The following is a 12,142-nucleotide window of genomic DNA, read 5'->3' on the forward strand; positions in this document are numbered from 1 at the left end:
TGAACAATTGGGTGAAGCAATTGCTGCATTAGGAACTAGTCTTGGACAGAGTTTAGGACAAACGCTTCAAGAAGGATGGTTGAAGCATAATATGTCAAACAATTAGATTTATGTTGAAAAATGTTAATTTTGAGAGAAAGTATATTTTATTTGTATAGTCAAACGATCACAATATTTTTATGCTAGATCATTATAATAACAAAGATAATGATATTGAATATGTAGTTGTGTATTTTTATATTGTTTGTTGAGGGCAACAAAAAGAAAACTAGGCAGATTTGTAACATGTCAAAAATTACATTCGAAATTTTTTAGTTATCTCTCTTTGTATAGAGTTCAGCAATTGAAGTTTTGTAATATGTCAAAAACTACATTAGAAGTTTTTGAGTTATCTCTCTTTGTATAGAGTTCAGCAATTGAAGTAAAATTTGGAAATTAAATAAAATTAAGAAAAAACATAAAAGATAATTTTTATATTAGCATTTATATATTTTATTAAATCATATTTATGATACAGTTTTTTTATTTTGTCCAAATATTATTTAAAGGTATTTCAAAATATTATTTACTTCATTCTAGTAATTAGTGTACAGGTAAAAACTGTTCACTACATTGTATGTTTTTACTATTGATAAATAACTGATCGACAGGTGTAGTTGTGTCTCAGTTTTGTCAACAAGAATATTTGAAGATTTAAGGTTGGTGTATTTTGTAAATATTTATAATGATTTTGAATATAACTGTTTTATATAAAAGCGTTTTATAAAATACAAAAAGAACAAAAAATATGACATGTGCATGTAAATAACATTCTATATTTTTATCTGAAGTTTTGCAAATGCAAATATGATTTCGAAATTTGTATAATCATTTGAAAAATATAATTATAGTTTTATTGAACTAATTGATAGGCATTGTTGAGAAATATTTATACTATGAAAGATTTGTTTTACATTTTAAATATAAAAGGTTCTGATAAAGTCAATATTGTTCACAGGTAGATCTATGTGTTTTTCCTACTAGAGGATGATATTTTGAGGTGAAATTGTCTACCATTTCCTTATTTAGGGTATGTATATTGAATTGTAATTATGTGCCCTTGATTGATATTATGATTATGTTTAGTTAATTTTTGATATTTCTAATTGAAACATTATTGATTATTCATAAAAAAAATGTTGTTTACTTTGAAGACTTTCTCTTGTGTTCATATTTTGATTTGAGAAATGTTAAGAATTGTAATATTCAGAAGGGAGATAATCGTGTTCTTATAGCTTTTATATAGCTTTGGATAAATTAATGGTTCTGATGTATTTAATTGATATTTGAAAAAGCAATCTTTATTTCAAGTTAAATTTAATTGAATTTATATCTGCATATTAATAGACTTATGATGTTTTGTGTTTTTCCATTTTTTTCACAAATATTGAACTATTCAGCGTTGCCAATAATTAATGTTATTTTTCGATATATGTATAATGTGAATATATGAATACAGTACAATAAATTCATGAACCTTACATTTGTGCTTTCGTAAGCCAGTTTTATCGTTTTCGGAGGTTACATTTTCATGTGCTAGTTCACAAGATAACTCCACAGAAATATAGGTCACCCTTCCCAGACACATTATTCTGATCCTGAGCTGATTCATCTTGCTGCTTGCTTCTAAATGCAGTGTGCTTCATGGAGAAGCAGCAAATACATTTTCCAAAGTTTGGTTTGGCTAAGCCAGTGAAGAACCCATACGACAGGTGAGCATGCTTGCACAAGATTATCTAGTTGGTTAATTAAAGAGGGTTGTACACAATATTAAGGTGACCACTTGAATTATGAGATTTGATATTGGCCTTAGGTCGCGTTCTCATAAAAGCTTGTAGGTTATTAAGATCTTGTCTCTACCTTACATCAAGTAAAGAAGAATGGTTTACAATGTAAATTACCCTATTTTAAAATTGAAGTCCAGAGTAAGAGTTCCCAGATATACAACTATGATGGAATAATTTCATAATAAAATAGAACCAATCTGATTAAAAACGCCCGAAATGTCCACTGTCCACTCTTCACTTAAAAGGCTCTGAAAACACTCCATTCTATTTTAGTTTTACGACCTATCAGGATTATCAGTTTTTGTCGTAATGACGAGCACCTTTTAAAATTTGAAGGCAGAAATTTCAATGGTTGGTATAAAATTGATCAGAACAGTAAGTAGGACAGAGTGTTGTCAGATCCTTGTGTGGACATGGGATCTCTATTTAATCAGATTGAAATAGAGCATGCCTCTAATCTGATAATAGCTATATTATATCAAGGTAAGGGTCAATTGAAATCATTGCAAAAAATAGTCATGCAAATTGTTGTTCATGAGATGGGGTTCATTGTTGTGGTGCCAAGAATTGTTGTTCATGAGATGGGGGGCTCTTTGTTGTGGTGCAAAGGATTGTTCATGAGATGGGGCTCTTTGTTGTGGTGCCAAGGATTGTTGTTCGTGAGATGGGGCTCTTTGTTGTGGTGCCAAGGATTGTTGTTCATGAGATGGGGCTCTTTGTTGTGGTGCCAAGGATTGTGAAGACTCGAATGACAATTGGCCAATTTCACCAAACAAGAGATCACAATGAAATGTCATGCCTGCTTTGTCATTATGTTGAAATCTTTCAGATCAAGGTTTTATTACATGTAGATGTATCGCATGAACTTAATATTATCAATGATCTATGAAAATAAGGTCAAGGTTAGAAGAACCATACAAGACGGACATATTCACCTTAAAATCATTCCATACATCAAATATAGTCAACCTATTGGTTTAATATCTGAGAAAATGAGGTTAAGGTCAGACGAACCCTTATGGACACATGTACACCTAACAATAACTCCATACAGAAAATTTAGTTGACCTCATGCTATAGAATCTGAGGAATGGACATAATAAAATAGTCTAACCAAAGAACCATGAAAATCAGATCAACGTTAGATGAACCAGTCCAACTGATATATTCACACCAAATGTATTGGTAGTCAAGTATCTGAAAAAAGTTGGTACAGATCTAACCTTATTGTTGACCAATAGAATAAGTTTAAAGTCAGATGAACATGTACACCTGACAATCATTCCATACAACAAATATTGTTGACCTTTTGCTAATTATAACCGACAAACAGGCCTGATCACATAATCTTTGACCAATGAACCAAGAAAAGGAGGTCAATTTCAGTTGAACCCTGCTAAATGGACATGCTCACCTTAAAATCATTATAGCTATCCGATTGCTTATAGTATCTGAGAATTTGACTCAATCAAGCAGACGTAATTTCAGATCATAACTCATAAGGCATCTGTAAACAAGATATGAATTAACCAGGTCTTCTTCCTTCTGAGATATAAAGCTTTTTACAAAAAGTTTTCACCATTACTGGAATTGCCATCTCTTTGTATTGTATTCTAGGGTATTTGTTGCTGGCAAGACAAAAATCACTTTTTTAAAATAATTTTATGAATGTCAACCTAGTGGCCTGAAATTGTGCATGTTTTGTATCAGAAGTGCAGCAAAAAAGTCTCAGTAAAATTGTTCCTTTCTTCATTTGGGTTGATATTTGATAGTTTACCAGGCATGATTATGTTTCAAATTTTGCAACATCTTCCAAAAAGGTGTTACTTAACTTTCAAATATTTCTCTTGTGTAATAAAACATTGAATGTTGTAAACTGAAATACTTACTGCTTTCTTGAGAGTAATCAATGTAAAAAAATAGGCTTAAACAAGGAGTTTAATGCAATCTCATGCAAACTATACCTCACTCATTATTAGACATCAACAAAAAACTACATGCTAAGTGGGCATGAAAAAATCAAAGTATCATCAAAGAAGAATTGAATGCCAGGCTGATCTGAAAATCAATTACATTACAGTAAAACTCATCACAATAAAGTTCCAGACCAAATATCAGATAACTCCTAAAAACATAAGCTTAGAAATATGCCACAAAAAAAATCCATTCACAATAAGTATTATAGAATTTCAAAGTATCTGCAAGCAGGAAGTGATTGCCAAGCAGATCTGAAAATCATTTGGACTGTACAAACCATCATCATAAAGTTGAAAACAAATTTCAAATCATTCTTTTATAATGAAGCTAAGAAAATTCCATTGCTCAGTAGATATTATAAAAATTCAAGGCATCTACCAACAGAAAGTGACTGCCCAGCAGATGTGAAAATCACATACAGTGCAACTCATCATATGACCAATTACCAATGCCTCAATACTTAATCTGAGTTAAATGAAACAAAATTATGGACAAGGTGAAAGTATACCACCCATTTGGTTAGATGAGGTACAAGTAGATGTGGGATGTAAGTCAACGAGACAACTGCGTAAATATATGTTGCCATTGATTTATTCCTTCTTGTTATGGACAAAAGAAAAATGGGTTTTTCTCATTGTTGAAGGCCAAAAGGTTGCCTATAATTGCTTATATCCACTACATTTGAACTTTGGTGGATAGTTGTCTCATTGGCAATCATACCACATCTCCTTATTTTTATAAACAAATGGTTGTTGTTACTTTGTGTGGGGTAGACTGGTCTTCAAAGTCACAACCTCAACAACTGCAACCAGCTGTGATTCGTATGTTGTGTGATTAATGAAAAACACAACAAATACAATCAATTTTTGATTCTTGTTAATACAGTTAGAAAGTTTTAATAAATGTAAAATATATTCTGTAATCATTTACAGATATTCAACTGAATTTCATAGAAAGATAAAATTGAGAATGGAAATGGGGAATGTGTCAAAGAGACAACAACCTGACCAAAGAACAGAAAACAACCGAAGTCCACCAATGGGTCTTCAACACAGCCAGAAAATCCTGCACCTGGAGGCGTGCCTCAGCTGGCCCCTAAACAAAAATGTGTGCTAGTTCAGTGATAATGGACGTCATACTAAACTCCAAAACATAAATGAACTAAAATTAAAAATCATACAAGACTTAAAAAGGCCAGAGGCTCCTGACTTGGGACAGGCGCAATAATGCGGCGGGTTTTAACATGTTTTGTGAGATCTCAACCCTCCCCCTGTACCTCTAGCCAAAGTAGAATAAATTGCTTCGCTGAGCGCAGCTGGATACGACCGCAGATGTCCAACCCTGAAAAGTTGGGGCCAAAATGGACATTTCTATTTACTTATACTAAAGTTATTATCCGGAAACCATCTGTCTTCGGACGACGCTGACAACGCTAACAACGTGATACCAATATACCACCAAAATTTTTTTAATTTTTGCGGTCGTATAAAAAACAAACACACAGCAATACCCACAGTAAAACTCAGTTCAAAAGAAGTCCGAGTTCGATGTCAGAATAGGTAACAAAAGAAACTAAGCAAAATGACAATGATACATAAATTATCAAAGGACTACTAGCAGTTACTGACATGCCAGCTCTAGACCTCAATTAAACTGATTGAAAGATTATGTCTTCATCATATGAAAATCAAGCGCAATCCAATCTGTTTACAGTCAGATGACCAGTCTTTAAACACAATTTTTTAATAATTAATCATATTTGAGTTACTCTATTTATTTTTCATAGCAAAGTGACAAACAATATTAAAATCTATATTAAACTTTATCCAAAGCTCTTTCTAAAAGTTCAGTAAGTCGTCCAACCATTACACGTGGATCATCCAAAAGTCCTGCCCCGATCATTGCATTCTCATATAACTGAAATATAAAATCAAAGAAAATAACAACACACATATCAAGGATTATGAATTCTTAACATTGACAAATCTATCACTGTAACAAGGTTCATCTTAAATATAGTGTTGTGGTTTGATTTTTTAAAAACAGTTAAGGTCATACATGCATTATTTCAATAATTCTTAATTGAACAATTTTTAAGTGTTGTTTTGTTTGAAACAAATATGAAAAAACATTCCTAGTTCAAACACAAAGCTAATGGCTGTATATTACTCCTTTCTCGTAAGTTGATCCACAGGCCTTATACATACTGTAAAGCAGGTAAATTTTGTGACAGGTTTTATTTGGCCAAGACAAAATCACATCAATCTTATCTTTAAGTCAGATCAGAAAAACTTGAAAAATAAAACCTTGCAAAAAAGTTTGGCATTTGGATACCTGCTAAAATAAACCACTTAACAGTATCTAAGTCAGTACATAATACTCGTATCAGGTTATTAAGTATGGAAGAACTTAATAAAATGTCAATGAAGTGTGAAATAAAGGTCAAAGTGGCATACTTTTGATAAAATACATACCGTACTAATACAAACTAAATATGACATATTACCTATCGTCTGAGAAATACAACTCTAACAAAAAATGATCTTGTAAACATAAAATTTAGTTTTAACCTTAAACTTTTAGTGCAAAGTTTCTAGATGTAAACTGATATCCATCTGAATTATTGCAGGTCAACTAGAGGTTGTTGTGTGAACCAACTAAGACTGTATTGTTTATGCATTTGGTTAAGAACTTTTAAAAAATTTTTATGTAAAAAAAGAAATATAGATGGATTTCTACTCATCATGCTCATTGCTGAATAACTTTCAGGCACTTTTTCGACTGAAGGGCTATAATTAAAATACTATGCTTATGGTATTTGTAAATTCATTGCATGTTGACCCATAAAGATATCAAATATATAGACAATAACTGTTTAGTGTCTTTAAAATCAGCTGTATTTGTACGAGGCTAAGAAACAGGTGTAATGCAAGCTTCAGCGAGCTATTACTCCAGTTTCAAGCTGAGTACAAATACAGCTGATATTTTAATAAAGACACTAAACAGTTATTGTCTTTATCCTGCAATTAATTTTATACATTTTTTTTCCCAACCCAATCTTTCAATTTGTTTTTGAAAGAAATCGACATGATGTAAACGCGGACCGCAATGAGGACCCCAAATTGAACTGTGACGTAAACAGTTATTTGACATAACCATTTGCTCGCAACAGAAGCAGGATATCAGGAGACTATATACGTCTAGTATACAAATATCGCTTCATGTATTAGTATAGTAGAAAGGTCAATTGTAGGATAAAGTTATATTATTTACAAACTTACCTGCTCAGCCAGTAATCTCCCCAAATCTGGATCACTCTCTTTAAGTAAGAACAGTTTTCTGATCAATTTATGACTGAAAAATATGAAATTATACAGTTATTTTTTTTTACAGTGATATCAACTATTACTTAGCTGATTAGATTGATTGGTGATTGTTTTCTTAATATCCAGTAGAAAACAGTTCATGTATATTTTTATTTATTATTATATCTATATTTTAGAGATGCCAGAAAAAGCAACAAAATTTGTGTACAATTCATACTTTAGGAAATTATTGAACATAAATGTATAATGCATTTGTAAGGTAATGGAAAATTATTTAATTTTGATTATATCCTGTTTACCAGAAAGAATCTCCGCTAAAAAAAACTCCAATGATAAATACGGTTTTTGTGTTTGTTATACATTTTACACATAGATCTATGAACTTAAAAGTTGATGACAATTTTCATGTAATATTTCTGAAATTGTTAACTTCATATGAAATTAAAATATTAACACTCTCTGAAAAGGACAATTTTTCAAATGTACTGATTGTCTTTCTATTTATTCTATTTTTCTAACAATTAACATGGTGGCAAATATTTTTCTACAGTTTTTTGGTTTCATTTTTTGTTGTATTGAAAATTGACAACATTAAAAGTATTCAAATGCACTTAATTTGTAATCATGATTATAGTTGGACATCATCATATACTTTGAGGAGGTAAAATTCATGCTTTTCCAGTTTGTATCTAAGGAAAGCTCTAATTTTGAATTCTGGAATTTACTGTTTATATGTGATTTCTTCAATGATAAAAAAATAATCAGCTGTATCATCTGATAATCTTCTATTCATTTAAATTTTATTTCATGCTGAAGTATACATAAAGCCTTTAAATGTTTATGATTGATGATGGAATCATATATATGATAGCATATAATGTTAAGGTTCCAGAGATGAGAACAATGTTTAGCAGAATTTTCAATACATACATATATATGAGATTTTTACACTGAAATTATGTCTTAAATTGAATGCTTTGTTTATATTGCATTAGAATGGAGATAACTGAAATGTATTTTAAGCTATGTAACACTTTCATACAAGTTCCAGGTAAAATTGTTTAATTATAACTTAAATGCAATATAACCATGGTTATTTCTACATGATTACTTATTACCAACAATTTCTCTTGGCTACACTTCCTGTTTGTCAATTCCTATAATCTGTCTTACCTGGGATTAATTTCCAGTGTCGGTTGTAGTAGTCTGTATCGTTCATCTTGTGATTTATCTGCCAGTGTTGTTCTTAGAAAATGTCTTGCTGCTCCCATCTCAGCCACTGTGATAATGCAAGGATGTGAGGATAATCTTTTTGTTACCTGTAAGAGGAAAAAATAATTAAATGAAAAAATCTACTTATTTAAGTCTAAATCAAACTTAAAAACATTTTAGTTTCCTTAGACTCTTAAATGAAGTTAGCCAAACAAATATACTACTGTTTAGGGTTCGACATTAACTGTTTTGACAACTTGAAATTCGGGCAAGTGAACATGACATATTACTTGTCTGAAATAGACAAACACTTGCCTAAATTTTGTACATGTTTACGAAATTTCAAAACTGCCATTTATTAACATAAAATCATGTAGATGCTATGTAAAATTGAATTAAATGCAGCAGAAATATTGTACTAATGCACATCAATTCACCAGTTAACAAAAAGAAGATTCTAAGTCATAACATAATATATTTGTAATTTTCTGTGTTGGTTGTCTAATTTGTCCAGACTTTCTTATCTCTCTGTCCTGGAAGGTTTTTTTTCTGTATGAATGAAATACTTTTAGTGTTGTTTTTTTCTTTTTCTTTTTTGGCTCATAGAGGTACATATCTAACCATCAGACATTAGAAAAAGACTTATTAGTATCAACGATAATTGATATGTTCTTTCTTATTTGAACTAAAAGGAATCATCGATTAGCAAAATGTTATTTTCATATAAATGTATAGCTGTTGGTGAAGGATTAAATTTATGTTTATTTAGTTTGGGAAACTTTGTTTGTCTAATTTTGTGACTATGAGGTAATAATATACCTTGATTTTCTGTACTTTGTTCGTGAGAATGACTCCTAACCATGACATAAGTTCATCAGCGTTTGTTTGACTCAGACTTTGAGGATCTTTTTCATCAACAGTGTCTGTATCCTCCTTTGATTCCTGAATTTCATTCTCTATTGATTTTAAATACTTTTTATCAAACTGGCCAAGTTGCATTAATACAAGTTCATCATAAGGTTCATAACAAAACAACACTTCAATGTCTTTTTTCTGTAGAGCTTCAAAATATGGAGAAGTCTCTGCCAGCTGTCGACTGTAATAAGACATTAAAAAAATTCATATATAAAAGCAAGGTAAAATGATGTGATTTTCCTAAAATGTCCAATCAAAAAGTGGCTACTAAACTGTGTCAGAAGACCACTTATACATTGTTTACAATTGATAGCAATAACATGGTAAAAATGGTAGAACAACACTATAGGTTTAAACTGTTATACGAAACAATGCTTCTCTTTCTGCAGCCATTTTTGTAAGCAATTATAATCATTTGCATGTAATTGCATAACCTCTATTGTATTATAAACCAAAGGGTCCACCTGATTACCGTTTTAAAGCCCTGAGAGATATCCGGCTAACAATCGCTAATCACTTGTACAGGAAGTTCGAGACACCTGACAGGAGAACATTTGCTAAAGAGAGACGATTAATTGCATTATTTTAATTACTTTTCAGCAAATGCTGATGAAAATTTAAATTAAAAAATGAAATTCAATTTCAAAGAAAAAAGTTGAACAAATGCTTTTATTGATTAACACAATCAGAATCCCCCTTTTTAAACAAGTACAAGTTTATACTCTTAATCATAAAACAGAACATTATTTCATGCCAAATAACAACAATGATCTATCATAATGAATCACTTTAGTAGTTTAAAAGCAAATACTTGAATATTAACTACAACTTGATAATCTGAAGAAATTTTGTATCGTAATTCCGAATTCATTTCGTAGTTTACAATCAAATCAATACATCGAGTTTACATTCAGAATCGAATGATGCATGTTGCATAGTCTATTACTGTGGAATTTGCAATTTTAAGTCCTTAAAACCATTTCAGTTTTAAACTTTTCCCCTCCACAAATCTGTTTTAAACATTTTGCAATAAAATGCTTCGCTGAGCGCAGCCTGATACGACCGCAGTTGTCCAACCCTGAACAGTTGGGGCAAATTTGGATACAATATTCAGCCCCTGTCTGAATTTTGATTGTGATCAAATTTTTGACATAATAAAGGTTTCTGACACAAAATAAATGTGGTCAAAGATCTTACAAATCTCCTGCCCAATACTGCGCAATTGTAGATTTCTTCTTAAAACTTTTCAAAAATTTGAAATATGAAAATTTTTGAAAAAAAATATGAATTCCTTAAAAATTGGAAAAAAAATCCCCCCCCCCCCCCCCCCCCCAAAAAAAAAACTTTTGGAAACCCACCTTGGAGTAATTACCCCAAGACTCAATCCCATCCTTCCTCTGTAGTATGGAACCTTGTAGTACTATTTCTGAGAGATCCATACACTTAAACACAAGTTATTGTCGGGAAAACTAGAAAAATGCTTGTTTTTTGCCCTTTTTTGGCACCTAATTCCTACAAGTTTGGGGCAATTATCCCCAAACTCAATCCCAGCCTTCCATTTGTAATATGGAACCTTGTGGTACAATGTCAGAGAGATCCATACACTTACACACAAGTTATTGTCCGGAAACTACAAAAAATGTTGTTTTTGGCCCCTTTTTGGCCCTTAATTCCTAAACTGTTGGCCCCATAACTCCTTAAATGAATCCCAACCATCTACTTGTGGTATTAAACATTGTGGTACAATTTCAGAGCAATCAAAATACTTATACACAAGTTAATATCCTGAAACTAGAAAAATGCTTGTTTTTGGCCCCTTTTGGGCCCCCAATTCCCAAATGGTTGGGACCATCATCCCCTTAATCAATCCCAACCTTCCTTTTGTGGTATTGAACCTTCTTTAAAACCTCGCAATAAGTTCTGAATTTACAGTATTCAGTACAATAAAATGCAGGAACGATATTTTACGATCTAGACACACAGGGTTTTGCCCTGGTTAGAGCCTCCTCCATGGTCAAATTTTCACCCATGGAGATCCCTGTATTGTGTTTCCATGGACTGTATTTTTGTTGTTTGGGATTGTTATTTGTAATACTAATATGATTAAGTTAACAATATACTGTTTGAGAATCTAATACATTATTAGAATTTTTTCAAAAACCTTCACCAAAAAGATGTACTTGGTAAACAACACTCTGAGCAATATATATCCAACTAATGGTGCAACACCATTTTCATTTTTGTACATAAACAAAAGAAATTACATACATTTATATTTATTCTGAAAATGCTCATAACGAAAAATTACCCTGGATATCCTTTAATGTACAGAAGTCAATACAGCTATTGTTGAATTACAATGTCAGAAGTAATCAACACTACACCAAATCGTGATCATAAACTAGGGATCAACAAGATAAGCCAGAATTTCTATAAAGTTATACTTATATAAATATATTTGTAAATACAACAACAGTCTGGATTTTTTAAACATAAAATAGCTATTGCTTTACTAAATCTACATACCTTGGAGCAGACAGGTAGTATATATTTCTGGCACCAGCCTTCATTCTAGTTGCATATTCAGCCAAACTAACTACTTCACCAGGAAGTAACTTAGAGGACTCAAATCTCAGCAACTTTGCTACATCTTCCTGAAACATTATCCCAATATTGGTTTTAGGAAAACATCTACCTGGATGAATAGCAGACCATTTGGGACTTCCATTGAAATATTTACTTGCTACAGGACCTCCCTGTTTGTTGCAAAGGTTTTAATCGTGCAAACTGTGGTGCTCTCCCTACTCAGGACATCAAATTTAATGCCCCATTATAATGAGATATAGCATATTTATATATTCCAATTCTAGGATTAGTTATTCTATT

The 12,142-nt window shown here is 31.6% G+C and overlaps 1 protein-coding gene and 1 long non-coding RNA gene across 2 annotated transcripts in view; one reads left to right on the forward strand and one right to left on the reverse strand.

The window, feature by feature from the left end:
- The first annotated feature begins 537 nt into the window (after positions 1 to 537).
- Positions 538 to 1,520, forward strand: LOC127715603 (uncharacterized). Its single transcript, XR_007988490.1, has 2 exons — positions 538 to 698; positions 998 to 1,520. It is a non-coding gene; the product is annotated as an uncharacterized LOC127715603 (long non-coding RNA).
- Positions 1,521 to 5,561: 4,041 nt separating this feature from the next.
- Positions 5,562 to 12,142, reverse strand: part of LOC127715553 (heat shock protein 75 kDa, mitochondrial-like) — a 29,130-nt gene continuing 22,549 nt past the window's right edge. The window contains exons 13-17 of the mRNA XM_052221642.1: positions 11,783 to 11,910; positions 9,161 to 9,437; positions 8,303 to 8,448; positions 7,085 to 7,157; positions 5,562 to 5,720 (exon numbers count right to left, since the gene is read on the reverse strand). Of these exons, the coding sequence (XP_052077602.1) occupies positions 5,619 to 5,720; positions 7,085 to 7,157; positions 8,303 to 8,448; positions 9,161 to 9,437; positions 11,783 to 11,910 (726 nt within the window). The 3' untranslated portion in view covers positions 5,562 to 5,618. The remainder of the gene's footprint in view (positions 5,721 to 7,084; positions 7,158 to 8,302; positions 8,449 to 9,160; positions 9,438 to 11,782; positions 11,911 to 12,142) is intronic.

Source organism: Mytilus californianus, unplaced genomic scaffold (genome assembly GCF_021869535.1).
Source record: "Mytilus californianus isolate M0D057914Y unplaced genomic scaffold, xbMytCali1.0.p SCAF_9, whole genome shotgun sequence".
NCBI classification, from domain to species: domain Eukaryota; kingdom Metazoa; phylum Mollusca; class Bivalvia; order Mytilida; family Mytilidae; genus Mytilus; species Mytilus californianus.